Source organism: Colias eurytheme, chromosome 1 (assembly GCF_061535395.1).
Source record: "Colias eurytheme isolate Ceu_HAF_F1 chromosome 1, ilColEury1 Martin Lab GWU primary, whole genome shotgun sequence".
Taxonomy (NCBI): domain Eukaryota; kingdom Metazoa; phylum Arthropoda; class Insecta; order Lepidoptera; family Pieridae; genus Colias; species Colias eurytheme.
Genome location: NC_142980.1, coordinates 9422885 through 9444063, shown reverse-complemented (window position 1 = coordinate 9444063; position 21179 = coordinate 9422885). Strand labels below are relative to the sequence as shown.

General features: G+C 33.3%; 1 protein-coding gene across 6 annotated transcripts in view; it reads right to left on the bottom strand.

Annotated features, from left to right (window-relative positions):
- The window catches only part of Alh (coiled coil domain containing protein Alhambra), a 41728-nt gene extending 21011 nt beyond the window's left edge, over window positions 1–20717 (bottom strand). For 4 of the 6 annotated variants that reach the window (XM_090103863.1, XM_090103852.1, XM_090103868.1 and 1 more), the window contains exons 1-15: window positions 20525–20717; window positions 19170–19306; window positions 18976–19055; window positions 18495–18659; window positions 18023–18098; window positions 16622–16743; window positions 12728–12877; window positions 12209–12299; window positions 4607–4726; window positions 4447–4527; window positions 3931–4081; window positions 3367–3556; window positions 2698–2799; window positions 1933–2039; window positions 963–1038 (exon numbers count right to left, since the gene is read on the bottom strand). In XM_090103863.1, the coding sequence (XP_089959989.1) occupies window positions 963–1038; window positions 1933–2039; window positions 2698–2799; window positions 3367–3556; window positions 3931–4081; window positions 4447–4527; window positions 4607–4726; window positions 12209–12299; window positions 12728–12877; window positions 16622–16743; window positions 18023–18098; window positions 18495–18659; window positions 18976–19055; window positions 19170–19278 (1620 nt within the window). In that variant the 5' untranslated portion in view covers window positions 19279–19306; window positions 20525–20717. Of the gene's footprint in view, window positions 1–962; window positions 1039–1932; window positions 2040–2697; window positions 2800–3366; window positions 3557–3930; window positions 4082–4446; window positions 4528–4606; window positions 4727–12208; window positions 12300–12727; window positions 12878–16621; window positions 16744–18022; window positions 18099–18494; window positions 18660–18975; window positions 19056–19169; window positions 19307–20426 lie in introns of all 6 variants that reach the window. The other 2 variants (XM_090103856.1, XM_090103878.1) reach the window with 2 other exon arrangements.
- Window positions 20718–21179: the final 462 nt, after the last annotated feature.

The following is a 21179-nucleotide window of genomic DNA, read 5'->3' as shown; positions in this document are numbered from 1 at the left end:
AGATGTGATGGGTCCTAAGTGACTAATGACAAAGAATACACATTAAACATTAATTTCGCAAAGTGATAGATTAATCATACTTAGAATGACAACAGCATTATATATCGATATTTTATACGACATTTGCAGCAAAGCTATTTAAGCGAAATATTGTATATTTTTAAAACTAGAGTACGTCCCCTACACTGCATCCCGCATGTAATAACGATGTTATTGAGCTTTGACCACAGGTTCAATTGATTGTTTGCACTTAGTGTGTTTTAAGATATTTAAAGCGGCTAGCGATATTAATATATAGAGCTTTTATGCTTTTAATTTTAAACAACTATTAAAGTATAGAATTTCTATATATCCCCATCAATTTAACCTGCTATGATGATACTCAAAGTTTATTGAATTTTTAAATATTACATATCAACGGATCTTGTAGTTCGTAAATATATAGTGTAATTAGACATTGAGTTTTATCTCTCGATGTTTTCCTTAATTTATAATAATAAGCACTCGTAACGCTGTAAACTTAAATGGTGTAAAATATTAATGATTAATGGGAATTTTGAATTTAAAACAAATCAACAAAACCCATGATTTCAAACACAAAATTATAACATGCTTAAAACATGCTTGAAGGACCCATTTTGCTGGTATGTAAAGTTTTAAAATGCCCTAAGTATAATATTTTTATTTGATCAGATGTAGCAAATATTCATGTTAAACTTTCAACTATAAAGAAAACGATATGCTTGTAGAAGAACGCTCAACTTAAATATTAGAGTTTTCATAAAAACAACTCTTTTCAAAATTTAAGAAACCATAGTAATCATATTCTTAAGTAAAAAACATGATTTTTATTTCGTATCTAGGTTATTTTTTTTTCATTAAAAGCCATTTAATGATATATATACTCAATTACTTATATATGTATTAAAAAATGAAACTAAAAAGCTATGTTTACACTTTACCTGCATGTGCGATGGCGAACGTATGGTTGTCATTTGGCCCATCCCGCTCGGCCCCGGCATGGGGCTCGGAAGATGTCTACGAGAAATATTAATAGCATTGCTTGTAATAAACGCTCGTTATTATTATTGCATTACGTGTGTATAGCATATTTATTATTTCTGAATGTAAGTTTTTAACTAAAAGTGATAGGTACGACACTAAACGAAATTTATTTGAAGTTCGAAGATGTATTAAAAAAATCTGTTCATAAACTTCGTCTACTAAAACATGTTTCAAAACCAATCAATTAAAAACAGGAAAATTGCGAGCCCAACCACTTATCCCCCACATTTCCCGTCCACGTAAAACGAAATTACAAACACGTAGGTCAAGTCGAAAATTGATTATCTGCGGATCTGCGGGAGTGTCTAAAAAATGAGCGACAAGATAAAAAAGTGACCCAAACACGAGTCGACGCGTGTGTCTAGTCTATACGGTTAGTGTATAGTAGTGTATAGCATTGAGGTATTATTACTAGAGAGGGCACCACGAACAAAATCTGTGCGACAAGCGCGGCGGCGCAGGCCGGCTAGTGAGTCATACACTTTGTAGATATTCTGCCTCTTATTACTTATCAATTAAAACCAATCAATGTAACAAAAAAAAACGTTGTGTGGTTTTATGAAACCACGGTAAAAGTGAAACTGTTCGAACGGTTCCGAACACTGCTTTGTGTAGCGCATGTCGCGTGATGGTCGGCTGCCGAGTAGGTATACCTACTCGGCAGCCGCGATACGTACGCGACATGCGCTACACAGACCAAAAAGTTTGAGACGATGTAATAAAAGTTTCACTTTAAAAAATGAGTTTGAGACGATTGACTCTAACTCGTGTTAAAAAAGTAGTAAGTAGTAGCGATGTCCTCTCTAGTACGTAGTACATGTAACTCAATGGTGTATAGGTGATGTTTTTCGGGTTTCCCGCCATTACCTAGGGCTGGGCTGCGACGCCGGGCTGTGAGCGGGCGGGGGCGGCCCCTGGCTGATACTTGAGAAGTGCATCGGAGCCAGTATTGCGTCCGGACCCTCCATTTTAGCCTATAGTCAAAATAACAGACACAAAATAACGAATTAATATTTCATATTTCAGGTGCACGGCCGCGGCGTAGGGCGCGTTCGATTTTCGATTTTCCCCCCGGCTGGGCAACGTTTACATATGGCTATGGTTGGCTATGGTGTTCGGTGCGATGTTTACCGTACGCTCGATGAATTTCGGTTGGACAGGTGTCGGATGCAACATAGTTGCGAGGGCATGTTATGCAAATAAAAAAGGAACGAGACGATTTTTAATCCTATCGTCGTGTTGGGTATCAAACTGTAGAATGTAATATCGGTTTTTGAGGATTAAATCGTAGATAGTATAGCAGTTTCGTGTCTGCTATTTGCTACATTTATTGTTAAGGTGCAATAATAATCAATAAGAGTATGTAAAAATTGGGCTACAAAAGTACTTTGATTTTGTATTTCTTATATTTTTAAATAAATACATCGTTCGGGATAAAATGGGATAATGATAGGAAAGTTTTTTTTAAGTTAAATATAAACCACCTATTTGCTATTGCACCGTGCGAGGCCGGGGCGAGTCCCGAAATAACATAGTAAATAAAAAACTTTTTAGTTTAAATATACATAATAAGCCATTTTAAACACATTGTTTGCGTTTTTAAATTTTAAACTACAAAAAAAATATACTGGCCTTTTTGATCACTTTCTCCATATCAACGTGTGGCTCGTTTGTTGTTTGGGCGCTGTCCCAAGAGCCGCTTGAATTTTGAGTACTAGTCTCGGATAGTGGAGGCTATATAAAATACAAAAAAAACTTATAGATTTTATTTTAAGTACTCAGTCTAACATCTAGATACGACAAAGGCGATACAGTATTCGATTACACAAAATACATATTTTATTTTTGCATCTCATCTAATATATGGCGTATTTCAACATGCAGGTGAATTTTTTAAGTGTGCAGAGTTATATGTACAAACTTAGATTAGTTATCTGTATTGATGACACTGTCTGCCGTCGTACGCAGCTTGTTGTCGTTTCATTTTCCGCTCAGCGCATTCGTACTTTGAATAGAGCGAAGCTTTAATTGAGAGCAAAATCGGCTTTACCATTTTTGCATTGCTCACATTCATCAACGGAACCGCACTTGAAAAATTCACACTGAAAATTTTGAAATGGTAAACATCAATTACGCACTGTAGCGGACGATATACGATCATCGCATTGCCGGATCAGCGTTGAACTTGTGCTTGGCTCCTTCTCCACAGCTGACTGCCAACATGATATGGTGCAAATCAAGTTTGAGTTTTAATCCTGAAACCGTGATTCACCGATACACGCGATAATGTCGGTCACTTACCGGCGGCGGTGGGATTTGCGGCGGCGGTGTCGGCGTGAAGTCGGTCGGTGTCGGCGTGTTGGCGGCCGACATGGCCTTGCGCTTCTTGGTCTGTTTGGTCTCGACCGCGTCAGTGTTGGTGATGACCGACTCAGGGTAGGAGGTCGGCTTCGACGTCGCCACTTGCACCACCGATGTCGCAGAGGAAGCGCTGATAAACGTGATGTGTTTTGTACATTTAGACTTTATTTCAGTTCAAGAGGGAATTGGATTAAAAAAAATAATGTGAATAGAAATATGGATATGTTATATTTTAGTGTGCTGTTTAATTTAAATTAGTTGAAGTAAAATTGGGAAAATTTCCGCATTTGTTGTTTTGAAATGGACTTGAAATTAGACTTCACACATCGGAAGTGTATGTATGGCAAAATTTAATAAGGGTAACTTAATCAAATGTACCTAATAATTTATTTACATTTTCATTATAAATTAAAACTTTTATACGTCACACAGCACACTTCCTGAATAAACCGTAAACGACCAGAAAAACACCTCCCTATTCCTAAAGTTCCAAACCTATCATACCTCGTGGGCGGCGGGGTGATAGTAGCCGCAGTTGCCGTCGCTGTCGCGGACGCAACCGAGCTGATCACTCCGACCGGCTCCACCGGCTTCGCAGTCGGCGACGCGGCAGGCGCCGGCACCTTCGTACCGCCTGGTGTCGTGCTACCCGAGGCTGAGAAACGTGCGGGCATTTGTTACCTCTCCTTTGATGTATAACATTATAAGCGGCCCCTTTTAGAAGCCTTTAGGAAACCTTAGGAAACCAAGGCACCGTTGGAAAACGCGAGGGACTTTGTAATTCCTCTTTTGTGTTGTTTGTGTGTCTGTGTTCAGTGCCACGTGCTAGGGGGAAATGGGAAAAGCGATGCTAATTGTAAATTTTCCCTTTTTTGTAATGTATTATCCCCGTAAAATAAGCTTTTCAAAAATAACTAACGCAATCTTGTATTTGTGTGTACGTATATTGTACGAGTCATGCAATATACTGCATTTAATAGAGAACAAAAGTATGATGATGAATTGAGAAAATAAACTAACCTTTAGTTTGCTCCTGCACAGGTTCTGGAGTGCGCTGAGGCGACGGAGCAGGGGTGCTAGTCTTGCTCTTCGCACCGACTTCTACACACGAACAATATCCCATTATTGCAAAAAAATCAACCCAACAAAACTACATCAATGTAATTCCCTAGTTACGCACCTTTCTGCCCCTGAATATCAGTGGTGTGCTGGGGCGAAGGGGCCGGGGTGTTGGTCTTGCTGCCGCCACCCATCTCGCCGGTAGAAGAGCCTCTGCGGTTCGGAGATGGCTTCTTCTTGTCTAATTGCCAATGGACCCCAACAGGAAACAATTTTAAGATTAAAAAAAGTGATATTGAAAATACGAGGAAAATTATAATGAATACGTAGGAAATAAGTATCTTATTCAGTCGTTTAATTAGAAGCTTAGCTCTCTTTGATAAAGGCTTCGTCGAATTAATGATTGAATGAATGATTGAAGTTTTTATGTAAAATTAGAAAAAATATATATATATTGGTAAATTTTTAAGGTTTCAACGAAATTTTTCTTTACAATCCAAACTGTTCGAGTTGATCATAACTAATATTGGTAACAACCGATTTAAATTTCAGTTAATTTTCCCGATTTTTTCTACCTATAGGTATATTAAAAACTCTTAGAGCTATTACGCACTGTCGACCAGTCGCCGGCGACTCAGTCGCCGGCGACTGGACTTACTCCTGGACGACTGACGACTAAGTGCGCAAGCCCCTATTTAAACTATAGTAAGTCACACTAACAACAGTGGTCGACAGTGCGTAATAGCTCTTAGAGCTAGCGCGCACGAGCAACTTTGTCTCCGCAACTATTTTGTCTCTCCCGTCAATTTGTATGGGGAGTTGCGTCGCTACGTGCGCGCACCTTCATACTAGCTCATGGGAGGAGAGACAAAATAGTTGCGGAGACAAAGTTGCTCGGGCGCGCACTGTCTTAGTACCAATTAAAATAAAGTATTAATATAATCCTATTAAATGGATAAACCCTCAACGTTGAAAATTTGATGAACTGTTATTAATTTTCGTAATCTTCAGAAACGGTTCTATAATTTCATCGAACGATTGCGAAAGTCAAATCGGATTAATAATACAATAACATTTCTCTAGTAATGTATCTAAAAGTCAAGACGAACATGCAATAACTAAACTATTTCTGAACATATTCATATTTTCATCTTAGGGTCAGCTCACACCGAGACGCGACGCGGCGCGACGCTGCGCGCACTTTTTTCATAGAGCGACTCAGAATATACTTTATTCACTACACGAAAAGATACACATTACATTGTGAGAATTCAGATTACGTTGCACCACGCAGCGCTGCGCCTCGAGGTGCCTCGCGGCGTAGCAATGTGTATCTTTTCGTGTAGTGAATAAAGTATATTCTGAGTCGCTCTATGAAAAATGTGCGCGCAGCGTCGCGCCGCGTCGCGTCTCGGTGTGAGCTGACCCTTATTACACAAAAGCAACCCTCGCATATTCTAAGTTTACAATTTCATAAGATGATATTCAATGTCGCGGTCAGAGTGATTGAATTTTCTGTAAAAAATGCTTCGGTATTAAATTTAAAAATCATTCAAGGTATGTTGTGCATTATGTATTGTGCTCTCATGTGTAATAAGTAATAACTTTATATTCAAATGTAAGGTCGGTCTTGTGATGTGTGAAAGTATTATTCTGTTTAAAGATTAAAATTTAAACTCTTTTCGTATTTAAGATAATGTTATTTTATTTCTTTAGAAAATAAGTTAGCATTTTTATTTGGATTGATTTTATAAAGTCGGAACGATTATCGACAATTTATCTCATATAATTAATAGCATCATAGATTTAAATCATATATACGTTACTCTCATTTATCATTTCATATCATAAACCATAAAAAATCCTTGAATCCTTCATTTATAACGAACGTACGCTTTGCGTTAAATTACAGGGATATTTCTAATGATTACAGTAACCAATAATCCGCTTATTAATAAGGCTCTAGTTTCTGTTCGCGTGGACTACAACTTTTTATTTACCTCTTCGCAAATCCTACCTATGATTTTTTATGCATATTTTTGTCAACTGTTTTTCCAAAAACCTATTTAAACTACGCAAATCTTAAAAAACTTTTAAAAAATATGTATGAACAGACATGGTCTGATTAATTATTTATTATCTTAACTAATATAATAAAGAGAAAACATTTGTGATTTTGTATGTATGTTTGTAATGTTTTACACAAAACTACTGGAACGATTACAAAAATGCTTTCACCAGCAGAAAGTTACATTTTCCGTGAGTTATATATAAGTTATATTTTGTTACGTTTTCATCCCGGGTGAGCCCCGGCGGTCTCGGGACAAGCGTCTAGCATGTGTGGACAATTAGACACAGTACAATAATGAGTACTGACGTAGTATACTTAGGTAAGGGACATTTAGTATACCGATTCTTGGATTTCAAAGCAATTTTTCAGATTAAGAGCAAATAAATATTTTGTATTCTACATTTCCGTTACTGGTTGTCTAGAAAGTATAAGTATTTTATGAGTAAAAATTATAAGACAAAATAAACTAGAAACTGAAACATCACCTTTTGAATTTTAATATTTGATCTATCCACATTATATTAATTTTATAAAAATTTCGATAAAAAATTCCAATTAACTTGATTGATTTTAAATTTGTGTTAAATTAAATTATGTATTATATATTAGACTTTTTAAAGTAAGTATAGGAAGCGTATTTTATTATTTTTATTATTTATCATAATCAAACTTATAACTTTTTTATTCTTTGATGCGTTTACGAATAGTTTTTAAAAATTATTTTTTTTTAATTATCGGCTGCACCGATTCGAAAAGTCACTAGCGAGAAGAATCGGCAAGAAATTCGAGTACATAGTTACTCTTTTTTGAAGATATTTTTTTTCCATTTGTTCAAAATGAAACGCGATTTGAAATTTGTTAAGAGAAATCATGCAGAAGTAATTTCATTATAAATAGTAATTCTCTTCCTGCAAGACTACTGTAAAGTATTTGCCAAGTCCAAAATAATTTAACAATATTTTAAACGAGAAAAATTATAAGTAACGTCAATAATTATTTTCTCGAAGGTATGTTGACTAATTTAACATTAAGGGCCGATTTTTCAATGCTTGGATAAAACTTATTCGTCGAATAATGTATAAAACTATCATTTTAAAAACGTATTCTAATTGCCCGTATTTGACAGTTTACGTGACATTTTAATATTATCGTGTAATACTTTCTTGGACGGATAAGTTTTATCCAAGCATTGAAAAATCGGCCCTAAATACTATTACATAAAATTGTTTTCGCATCTTGGTTCCGGTACCAAAGTAATTAAATGAAAAAATTAATCTTAGCTCGTTGGGCGGAAGCTATTTATGAAAGTATTTTACTAATTAACGTTCAAATATCAGACATCACCTCTAGTTTGTAAAAATATGTTGGCTTACATCGCAGAAAAATGCGATGATTGAAAAAACATACTTACCAAGATATAAAAAAGAACCGTCATATTTTAACGCGAGTAGGTTGTAATAAAACGTTGACTCAGTATTAACTTTGGATATAATCTTTTTCGTCTCTAAATATCAGTTTGTGATAAAATTCTCCGTTCAAAAAATAAACATTAATATTTGAAAAATATTTTTTTATGAAGAGCCGAGTTCATAGCAATGTACAATATCTATCTCAAGTAGAACATTCTATTCTTTAAAATTTTAAAATCTTAATAAAAATAAAAACCTTTTTTTATACCTTAATAAGTCAAGATTTTATTTAAAACGCCGATAAAATATGAAAACCTCTTAAGAGAAAAGTTCTAAGAAAAAACTTCTGAAAAGTTGTTAGAAATATTTCTTCATGGATTTTGTTTTAATTAAAAAATAATGATTGAAGCTAAGTATCAGGTTCTTGGTCGAATATATTAAACGGAATGAACTGCAGGAATAATCAGTTAGTTTCGAATGTCCAAATTATTGGAAAATTAATAAATAAAATATTTGTGTTTTATTTTTTTATTTTTATGATACGTTTTATAATTTATTTGCAGCTACTTTCAATTAAATTAATTACTATTGATATCAGTAGTAATATTATAATTGTGATTTAATTAATTTTTAAATTTCAGCATTAACAATGATTTATTTTTTACAATTCGAAAATTGGGTTGAAAAAATGCACTAAGATGGGCATATTCAGTCTCAAGGCTCTATTTAGGATATTATTCGCCATTGACATTCTACTTTAATTTTTATTAATTTCGCAAAAGCATGTATAATTCAAATAAATTACAAAAAATAATAATTATTTTCTAATAATTTTAATTCGCAATATTAATAGCAAGTATTAAAAATGTCACCTTAATCTCCGAACGATATTTTAAAGTTGGATCGACACTCGCGACCGAAAGCTCGCGATTCGCGACTCAAAGTTGGACTAAGGTTCAACGCTAGATCCAGCTCAGTGTTTGAAGGGCCCGACTAGAATGTTTAGGATTCAGCTACGATCTGTTTTGTGAGTAAGGGAGGGGCGAATAGAGAGATCAGGCGTGCTCAGAGGGCGGTAGAGGAGGGGCTCGCTGCTCCCTTGTATACGCCCTTAATTATCGCTATACTCATGTTTGATTTTACGCGATTAATTTGAAATTTAAGATGCGGCGATTATTCAATTGTTAGTTTTAATGAAATTGTTAGCTCTCAACGTGCTCGGACATTGCTTAATGGATTCAAACCAGTTCCGAGTTAAGCCGTTTTTACGTTATCCTTTTATATACGTTATTCAATATACTTCGTACACATTGCTTGCTACAAATATTTTAACTGGAAAAACGTTATTTTAAATATACTTTCACGAAATAGTTACATGAGATACTAAATCAGGATCGGTAGTCTCGACATCGATCTCGACCGAAATCGGTCGGTAACTAACGATTTTCAGTAACTATAGTATGGACCTAAAAAATTTAGTGTTCTTTTACCAAGAAATTTACCTCGGTTTTAGGGAATATATAGTAAATTAAAATTAGTTATATTAATTTTCGCATAATTGCAATTGCATATGAAAAAATAAAAAATAATGTTATGCACAAAAAACATGGCAGTTAATTTAATTTTAATAAAATTCGATATTTTTTATATCAATCGTTTAATTAATGTTCTATTTATTACATATTCATGAAATCAAAAATTCCATGTATCAAAGTGATCTCTTTATTTACTTTTTTGACAATTGACATCAATCGATCAAAATAATATTTCTATCAAAATAAATATAAATTTTGTGTTTTCAAGAGGATAATTTTTAATTGTGTTCTTAAAAATCCTATAAATCTATTGGATAACAAATATCTTAAGAAAATATCAATCTGCTTGAGCACTACATAGTATAAAACAAAGTCGTTTTCTTTGTCCCTATACTCCACTGACGCTATAACTCCAGAACGCACGAACCGATTTCCACGGTTTTGCATTCGTTGGGAAGGTCTCGGGCTCGGTGAGGTTTATAGCAAAGAAAAGGTGTCTCTGGTGGCGAAACGGAGTTCGCCGGGTTTGCTAGTAATCTATAATTTTTTATATCGATATTATCAACCATATCTACAAACCCACACAAACCGTATGTTATCGAGATCTTGTCGAGATCATAGAACTCCCTTGGTATCATAACGATTGACAATGTCAAAGAATAATTTGTTTTGACAATATTCGAATGTGTTGCAAAGAAATGATTTTCCAAATCCATGAAATCTATATTTTATTTATTTTTCATTTATCTACGGAATTGAAATAATGATGTTATTAATTTAGATAAAAATGCATTACTACAAGGCGATTATTCTATAAATATTTTGAAGTATTACGGAAAGTTTTGCGAAGAATAAAAATTATAAACAAATTTTATCCATTCAGTATACTTCCATCGAATTAGGGAGAGGTATTAAGCGACATCATTTTTATTGCTGAAGACTGGACTTTGAATTAGTTTATCCATATAAATATCGACAAATGTCCAGACTACGGCCCCAGAATTCGTAAAGAGCAATCAATTATAATGAGTACGCAAATTTGCCGAAAATAGTATTGTACCCGAGAGTATTATAACCCTCCGCGGGTTGAGAGAGGGATAGTAGTGAATTTGTATTTTATAAAGCAATACTTTTGCGTCTCATCCCTAATGAGACGAATCAGATGTAGCGGAGGGATTGATCGCAAAAGCGAGCTTTACTTTCCGACGCGTGTGTGATTTCGATACCGGGACTAATTAAGCCGTTCATACAAACAACCTAATTACTGGAAATACGGTGCATTTACCTGTATTTGTTACGTTTGAATACATTTAACGAGAGTATTTCATTACAATAATATAACGATTTGTGATATATTTATGTAGCGCTACAGTCTATTTTTAATTTAAATATTAGTTTACGGTGTTACATTCGTTGGTTCTTTCTTTCTAAAAAAAAATTGTCGCTCGTTCCGCGCTCTCACTTGCACTTCAAGCCTATGACGCGGCTCAGAGCGAGGTAACGCCGCATGAGTCATGTTTTTTCGTGCGTGCAGCCGGCTCTATCGAATTATAAGACGTAGTCACGTCAAAAAATCCTATAATATATCTTGAATAGGTATAGTATATTGTCGCAAGGTAAACGGAGTCGTCGTCCTGTTCGTCCTATTTTCCAGAGTACTTTTACATAATTACATACATGTACTTTTGCCCCACTTTAAATGAATCAAACCTTTTTCAGGATTTACTCTATATTAGTACCTAGTGAAAATCGTCATATTAAATTAACCAAACCTCATTCTGCTTTCAGAATTTGTATCTAATATTTTGGAAAATATTATATTTTTAATTTGTTCATCAAAGATGGTTATTGAAATAAATAAATAAATCAATTAATTATTTCTTTCTTAATCAAAGGTTATTTACACATTACACAAGTTTATTTTCTATTGCTCATAAAATAACAGAATTCTGCACAGATTTAATATTGATTTACTCAGGAAAGACGAAAAGAAAATAATTGTCGGTAGTAAATTAAAAAGTGTAAATATGTTCGCATCTTCGAAAACACTGCACCTACCTATTTTAAAAAAGGTATTCACCCGTTCTTAACTTTCCTCTTCTAGTCTAGATTTAAATAGAGCTTTATTTTAATCTAAAGGTACATAAAACTTATTATATCTACCTTTTATCTTGATTATTTATTATAAGCGTTTAAGATATACCACAACTATTATCAATTATTATTATATAGTCTAAAAACTTTAGTAATAATTATAAAAATCATCCAGGAATTGTGTAATAAGAAAAACAATAGCCATAACAGATATAAGTAATTGGTAAACATTAAAAATTAAAATAACAAACGAAAAGAGTCAACAATGAAAGTGATATGACATTTCATTTCAAACATCCATGGTTGATAAACTTATAGTTGTATAGGCAATAAAAAATCGTATCATTATTTTTGTTTTATTTTAAAAATCATTTTTGCGCTAGTTATAGTTTCTGTACATTTCACGCATTTAATGGGCATTCCCCTTAAGCAAGTATACATGTTTGCGGCTCTTTGAAGCAAAAACTAATTCATAGACATAACATCTGACACGAGGCATTTTGCGCAAAGCTCGATGCTCCACCTCCCACCCACATCTTTGCTCCCATTAGTTTATTCCTAAAGCAAATAATTATGAGAAACAATTAATTAATTATAAAAATAAAATCACTCACCCTGTGACTGAGAAGAGTGCGAGGGAGTTTTGCCGGAGCCCGGTGTCCCCTTGTTAGAGGCCGACGTTGAGTGGGATGTCTTCCGTCCGGGCTGCAAATAAAAATAACATTAGAATCATGTACAGTATTAATTTTTCTCACTATAACTCAGTTACTAAGAATCGTGTGACCCGGTTTCATAAAACAAGACCATAGCACGTGTGGGTAGTTGGAAACTACACTATTTTATATAGAAGCGACACTCCTCATCCCCGCACGTTCAAACGACCTTACCCCGAAAAGCTTCAAATTTAACTAATAATTAATTAGATTTTATTTTTAATTAAAATAGGCTTCACGCGCACAGTTGCCCCATAAGGTACTCTAGTTACACCTATAAAGTGTGTGTAAAACGAAAATTGTCAGCTATTTGTATGAAATTTGAAGGCATGTCATCAATACGGGGGTGCTACCATGATTTATACTTCATATGTTAAGTCAACTAATGGTCATACAACTTTGACAGGTAAATCGACATACCCCTTTCGACTTGGCGGTGTGCGTGGGAGTGCCGCTACCAGTGGCCATAGGCGAAGCGTCGCCCTCTTTCTCGCCGCTCGAGTCGCTCGACTGGCTGTCGTGCGACACCGGCTTGTACGGCGGTATGGTCTTCACATTACCGCCCTTTTTCTGCACATTCAACATCCCGTGAACGACGCGAACGTATATAATATACAGGGTGGAACTTTGTAATGTCACCTGAAGGGATCGTACTCTTAATACCGTCGATTGAAAATTTTACTCAAAGTAAACATTTCATTATCAAATTCCACGCTGTATACTATACATATTGCAATGAACTTAACCGGTTAAGATATTGGACGCAATTTTAAAATGGGGGCTTTGTGCTGATGATAATAAATGGTAGCTTTCCGTCAGAGGCTTCAACCGCAAAGTCAAAAGTTTTTTACCGCAGTAAAAAAGTCTATAATGTCTCTATCTAGGGTAAATACGGGATATATGCCGCAGTTGGGTATATACCCTATTTTCTAAAAAGCTAACTAGGGTCAACCGGGGCAAATGCAACTATGGGGCTATGGCAACTAGTTATCATAACTAATTTATTAGAGTTGTTGTAATAAATCGCCACCTATGATTCAATAGCTCAACGACTAATAAATCTTACAAGTAATAGATGGTGCCCCTACGATGAAAACTATTTGATTGATAGGCCATTGTGTCAAACCGCTATTTTGAAGTTGGTGTGCGTAAAAACAGGTGTCGAGTTTTGCAGACAAAAAAATTGTTTAGTTGTGATTTTTTGCAGGTGTTTTTGATTGGACGCGATTATCACAAGCCGTTAAGCATATTTCATTTATATTTTTAGTGCGTTAGTTGACTCTATTTTGTGTTATTGATGCAGTTACAATTGCCTCATGAAAATTTCACTGTGGGGTTATTGCAACTGTGAGGTTAGTTACAATAGCCCCTTATATTTTTGTATGAAACTAAAAACACTAGTGATGTGACAGTGTCGATATTTTTATTATGTATCCTTCTTGGTAGTCAAAATATATATTTTCTTTATGATTAATTAAAGAAGAACCATCGATTATTTCTTCGATATTATACCCAGAGACGGGTTCATAAGTAAAATTCAAATTAGATAAAGCGTGGTTAAAGAATATAAGTAACTAAAAACGATAGGTAGGATAGTTCTGTGATTGTTCAAGTAATTTTTAGTAAACGGTTGATTAACTAATAAACGTATTTTGTTTGGTTTACGTTTTTAACAATATTTAACACAAAGAATATTATTTGTTCTGACCAAAAACTAAAATTGACTTAGTAGGTAGTACACTGTTATTTTTTTTGTTACGATTTAAAGTGGTAAATCAAAGTAGGTACATGAGTTTTTCCTCTAAATAATGCGGCGCCATCTACGATCGCAACGTTATTGTATAGATAACGTTATTGTATATATATATATAGAATAATAAAAATATATCGATGAATAAGTTTTTTGCATTCCCCACACTAATTCTCTAACAAATAGTTGCATTTGCCCCACAATCAGAAAAATAAGATTTTTCCTGAAAACTCGTTCTTGCTACACGGTAATCCAGTTCAAAATCCTATGAATAACATGAAATCTCATAAATATATTCTATATTCGTTGTTTTATATGAAATAGAAGAAGAGCTATGGCAGTTAGTTGCATTTACCCCCGACTAGGGGTTAATGTAACTTTTTCTACCAATTTTAGGAAATATTCTCACTACCAGTTATTTATAAGACTACTGTATTGCTTGATTGGTTGAAAATAATCTTGAATAAATACAAAAATCACTAAATGGGTCAAATAAATGACCAAATATAAAAGGAGATAACTGCAACCGATCAAACTTGACACTTGTTATTTTTTAGTTGCATTTGCCCCGGTTGACCCTACGCAAAATCGTTACACAAAGTTAATTGTCTAAAAAAGACCGCTCATGTGTCCCCCATCAAATTCCCCGCAGACCAATACATTGGATGGATGGGTTTCAATTGTCCGTGTGACTATCTCCGCGATAATCGCGATGAAAGCTTCAAAGTTTCGAACATAAGATTTTCCCGTTACATATATGTATGTATTTTTAATGGAGTCATATATTTTATTATATGTGTTCTTTTGTATTCTATGTTAGTAGTGTGTAGTTAAAAAATAAAAGAGCATCTAATACACATAGAGCACTTTCCCCCATATGATATCGTGATATAATTCTTATTGCGTCAAATTAATAAACTTGCAATAGCCTGAAATGACCACTAGTGACAAATAAAAAAATCCAGGTTAAGCAACGGTTTCTCAGGTCACAAATTGGATGGATGACCAATTTTTTTTTGTTTGGTTTGGTCTTGCTCTTTAATTAATATTGCTTTAGCGTACAAATATACAGAACCTTCAGTGTCTTGAATCCGACACGCACTTGAGCCATTTTTTTTATTTCAATTCATAGAAACTCTTCATGAAAAGCGTATAGTAGGTATTTCTAAAATTAGATAGAGATTTCAAAAATTAGGGTCTCTATAGACCGTAATTTACCTATTACTATTTTTTAATTTAGTACCTAGGATTTGTCCTATACATATATCTAAACATAAAAGAAAATCTTAACAAATAAATACACTTTCACATTCATAATGTACCTACTAATAATAATAAATAAGGATAATAGATATCTCCATCATTCACGTCGTTGTTAATGTAATAAATGTGGAAGTTCTTCAACATTTTCGGTACATTGTTATATCACCGCAGTATTTGAGCAGTAATTGAATACTTTCAACGTAAACACGTATTGGTTAAGATTTGGCAAACCTATACTTTTACCGCTTTTAACATCATAGTGGAGAAATAAACTATATTATGTTAGAATCATTATTTTATAACAAAAATATTGAAATGGAACTGGACAAAATTGAAATGGCGATAATGGAACGAACAATACACTAACCGAAAGGCATTTAGATTTCAAATAAAAAAAGGAATCATCAAAATCGTATAACCCTGTCCAAAGTTTAATTGCATATTTCCCGTTTTATTTTTAAAAAGTTATTGTTGTCATTTTACTCATTAGGTAAAGGGCTTTCGATGTCAGTATAAAGTTTTTTGATATCTGCAATAGTTACGGAATAATCGCCTGTGCACACTTAACGATTACACCCTGTATACCACAAGTGAAGCTGCGAAACGACTGACTGACAATTTATATTCTGTATAAAAATTGCAAATTCAAAACAGTTTGCTATCAACAACTAGAAAAACCTAAATAATCAAACTGTTTTCTCGTCAACTGAAACAGAAGTAATCCAAATTTTAATGCGCCACGGAAGGTACCAACCAACTTTCAATAACAAAAATAATCATCAAAATCTGTTCACCCAGTCGAAGCTTTTGCCACTGCGGTAAGAAATACGAAATTATACAGTCGAATTGAGAACAACCTGCTTTTTTTGAAGTCAGTTGCAACATTGGACTCCACAAGAAGGAACAAAAAAAAATACAATTAAAACATGACAATACAATTGAAACAAAATAATTCAATGAAGACAAAACAATACAATTAAAACAAAAATATGAAGAAAACCAAACAAAAAAGGAGTCAAAGAAGGAAGCTACTCAGCCGAAGTTGCAACACAAATTTTCAGTGGCCAGAGCTACAAATAATTAAAATACACAAATAATACATGACATGAATGGAAAGATGATGCAGACGAATAAAAATATACGAAAGATAAAACTCCTGTAATAAATATAGTTCATACTTATATTTAAAATTATTTATTGATTTGGAGTTTAACCATCGCTATCATTAATCTAATGTGTAAAATTCAAACTCTTATAAAATGTTATAATAATCAAAATTAATGTAGTCAATATGAACTCACCAGTTTGCTGTAATGATGCTGGCAATATCCGCAGTACTTCACGTTGTCCAGATAGTTACCAGCCTCCTCGCACAAGAGACCGAGCGCCTGAGCGCAAGTCACGTGGAACTGCTGGCGACATCCTGTGGAAAAAACTTTAAATAAGTACAAATCTATATATATATATATATATATGTATATATAAAACTCAAAGGTGACTGATATAGTGATCTATCAACGCACAGCCCAAACCACTGGACGTATCGGGCTGAAATTTGGCATACAGGTAGATGTCATAACGTAGGCGTCCCCTAAGAAAGGATTTTAGAAAATTCATCCCCTAAAGGGGTACCTAAAATTGGGGATGAAAACTTATACCATGAAAATTTATCTTTTCCACGCAAGCGAAGCTGCGGGCAACAGCTAGTAAAGTAATATAATAAATAAAAAATCTTTATTGACAAAAGATTTTACATTTTGTAATATTGAAGTCTCTGACTCCCAAACTAGGTAAAAACCTGTATGTCAGGAGTCAGCGTACCTCTTCCAAAGAGTATTCAAGAAATGCGAATAAGAAAAAAAATACAATTGATACAGTTAAGATAACTAAACAATATGCTTAAACTCATGTAATTATTGTCACCAATCCTAGATAAGAATACAAAATCGAGTATAACGGAGTTGTTTATATACAAACATAGAGGAGAAGCTAATGAGAGTGTGTTAAAAACCTTTGTTATTAATGTAGAGTCAATTTTTATAAACTCCTTTGAATTTTTCAGCTGGTTGTTAAGAATTGCGTAGTTGCATTCAGTTTTCAGAGTGTTATTAGTGCGTTTACATGTTCTATATCAATCTCTTCTAAAGTTCTATGGCATTTTGCATCAATGGAATTCCACAATAAGTCATAAAAACAATAATCTCTTTCATGTATGTATTCAATCATTTTATGAGACATAAAGTCTATTTAAATTTGGTAATAAAAAATATATTATGTAGATCTTAACCCAAGATCAATATTTTAAAGAAAAGCTATTAATAGCATAAGGTTTTCGACAATGACCTCTTCTTTTCATAATATATGACAATACCATACAAATTTCAAATCTGATTTGAGGATTGCTTGCCAACAACATTGTAGTGGTTTTATCAATATATCAATTATGTTTTTCAATGTTCAATAGGGTATATTATTATTTAAATTTTATTAGATAATGCCTAAATCTAGACTTTTTGTCAAAACATATTTAAATTCATACTCGTGAAACCCACTTAAAATGGTACTAAAACCAGAATAACTTGCAATAATTTGATAGATTAACTAAAGATGTTACTTTTCCCTGACAAATGACCATATTCTATTATCAAATGGACTGCCTAAGAACAACTGTCCTTAAAAATCAATAATAAACTAGTACTCACCAGATTTGTTGCACTGCATGCAAGCACCAGCATTGGCGCGATGCGTTTTGCCCAAATCTTGACAGATGTAGCAAGTCTAGGGGCAATATAAGATAAAAATGTTAACAAAACAATAAAAATTATATTTTAAACAAAATATCATGTAATTTTCCCAAATTATGACTCTTGTATCCTTATTTATTTAATTTATTTATTTTTTAACCCAAAAATGAAAATATTTAAGACTAGCGGTCCGCCCCGGCTTCGCCCGTGGTAAATATTTCGCAATAAAAGGTAGCCTATGTTCTTTCTCAGGGTCTAAAGATTATCTGTGCCAAATTTCATCAAAATCGGTCCAGTAGTTTATGCGTGAAAACCATACATACAAACCTTTCCTCTTTATAATATTAACAATAAAAATAAATAATAATTAGTATAGAAGTATAGATTTCTCAGTTTAAAAAAAATGACAATTAAAAACATGATATATTACCTTGTTATACCGTTCTGGGGGTATAAGTCGCAACACGATTGGCTCCATAGATGTTACATTGCCAAATCTCACTTCGGGTATGTACAGAGCGCACACAACATGAGCCCATCCACCGGTGTCTGTCCTCTTTAGAGCACCCGACTTCGATGGACAAAGCTCACATCTCTGTGAAGAAAAAACAATTTAAAACTGTCACCATTTCCTGTCTGAACATAAAAATGAAACATTAGAGAATTCTAAAACATCTCGCTACTGTTTAGATTACAATGTACTTTTCTATATTCCTTATTCTTATTAGCAAATTCTTCTGATCTCTATTTCAATTAATATCTGATTTGTATCAATTGCATTACTCTTTGTATAAAAAAATCAGGTTATGCAAAGGTTGCTCTTAAAATATATGTTCGGTAACACAACAAAACACTGCACCAAAAAGGAGGGGAAAATATAGGTAAAGAATATATAAATTTGAATAACTTACAACTTTGCCTTTAGTCTCGGGACTCTCACACTTCCTGCAGAACCAGGGTCCTGTGGGAACTGCAATTATCCCATAGCAGGCTGAAAAAAGAATAAATGTTTTAACAAAGCAATCAGAATGTCATTACAATGTCAAATGTTTCATATTTTATCTATGAAGATAAGTAAAATGTTCTAAAGACATATTTTAACTACCTTGATGGACCGCAACAGTGCACCCATTTCCGTCACAATAGACCAGCGGGTTGTCGGGCCAACCACGCTCATCAGAGCATACACAGCATCCTCCTACCATCTCCTTCATATTGAATTCAGCATTATTACTTCAAAACCTGTAAATGACTCGTTTTATCAAGGCACCAAAACTCCTCAACGCTAATATAAATAAAATTATAATGATCTTAGCAATCATCGATGAAAATATAAAGCAATTAATAACGCACAATATCTAAATTTCAACTACTTCAAATAAAAACCCAACCCAACCATGAGATATAGTTTCTATGTGAAAAGCAAATGTAAATGAGAAAAAAAATTTAGACACAAAATGAATCCAAGATATTATTTTTCAATGAATGAAATATTACCACTTCAAATTGTCTGTTGTTTATTGCATATAATCAGCAAACCATACAAATATAATGTAAGATTATATAAAGATGTATTAATTAAACATTATAATATGCGAGAATCATGAATAAAGTATTTATGGCATAAATCTTAGTACAAGGTACACAGAAGGTGTAATGCATAATTGCGGTCTGCATTTGATAAATAACCACAGCAGTTAATTATTACTATTTCAAATTCAAAATACATGTTCATTTTCTATATAAATAACAAACATAATTAACAAAGATATATATATAGGTAAGTACAAACCTTTAAAAAAAATTAAGCAAACTAATAGAGCACTTGGGCCTTGGGGAGTTGGGACAAAAAATATTTAACTTATTTATGCACTAAATGATTTAAATTATAAAACACGAAGAAGAAATTCAATAATTCTGAAGTTTTTAGATAAATGCTATATGAGATAATATCTCCACAGCTATGCTAAGCAGAATGTATGTATGACATTTAACCTTGTTTACTCCATATCATAAAATCAATATAGGTAAAAATAGGTCACAGGATCACATCTGCGCAGTTAATATCGGGGGAAAATGATATATATAGGTACGAAGCGAATGTAATAGGAGTACCGAGATTATAAAGTAAACATAAAGTAAATGTACATTGTAAGTGGTTTTGTAGAAAAGGATTATTATCGTAAACAAATGGACTTACGCTTATGTATTAAGAGGATTAAATGGTATTCCTGTAAGATGTTAGCGCGGTCGATAAAAGCGTCAACTCAATGCGCATACAATTTGAAGTGGTCCGAATGTAAAATGAACCGTGTACAATGAGAATGAAGATACATCTTTCATCAAATCATTGCATATTTACCACGAGAAAATAATATCCGTTCATTGTTGTAGTATAAATTATCCAGGTATCTTTATTCATTCATCTTTTTCCAATTTCGTATAAGCATAACACCTCACCTGCGCGGAGCGGTAACGTAAAAACGAAGTCAATACACTAAACTGAAAGCCATTGATGAAATAAAATAAAATCGGAATTATAATCACATAAATCAATAATTTTATTTAATATCTTAATGTTTAAAATAACAAACAATTCATAACTGATTGCCTCCACTAACAAGCCATGTTGAATTTAATGATTGACTGCATTCACATTGTTTTGTTGGTGCGTTGCGCAGAAGCGTTTACAGATCCTGGATTATCTATAGACTACAGCCGCAAATAATATTTAAGATCAAAATATTAAAAAAAACATAATATTTTTTTAAATGGCATAAAAATAAGTTGTTAAATATTAGTTTTATATTTTTCTAATACAATATTATTATAAAACCAATGTCAGCACTCAGCATCGTAAATGCTCAGAATGTTGCCAGATCCTAAAATCAAATGGTAGTACCGGTAGTACCGGGTAGTACCAACATTTAAAAAAAAACACAGAAAAAACAAGATAAAAACGTAAAAAAAAGTTCATAGATAAAATAAATTAACAAATTTTATGTAACTTATTCATAAATTATTATTACTTATTGTTGTTTAATAATTTAGAATATGTACTTATATTAAAATATGAAATCAATCAGGGAATCGTTTCTTCATAATATTTTTAATG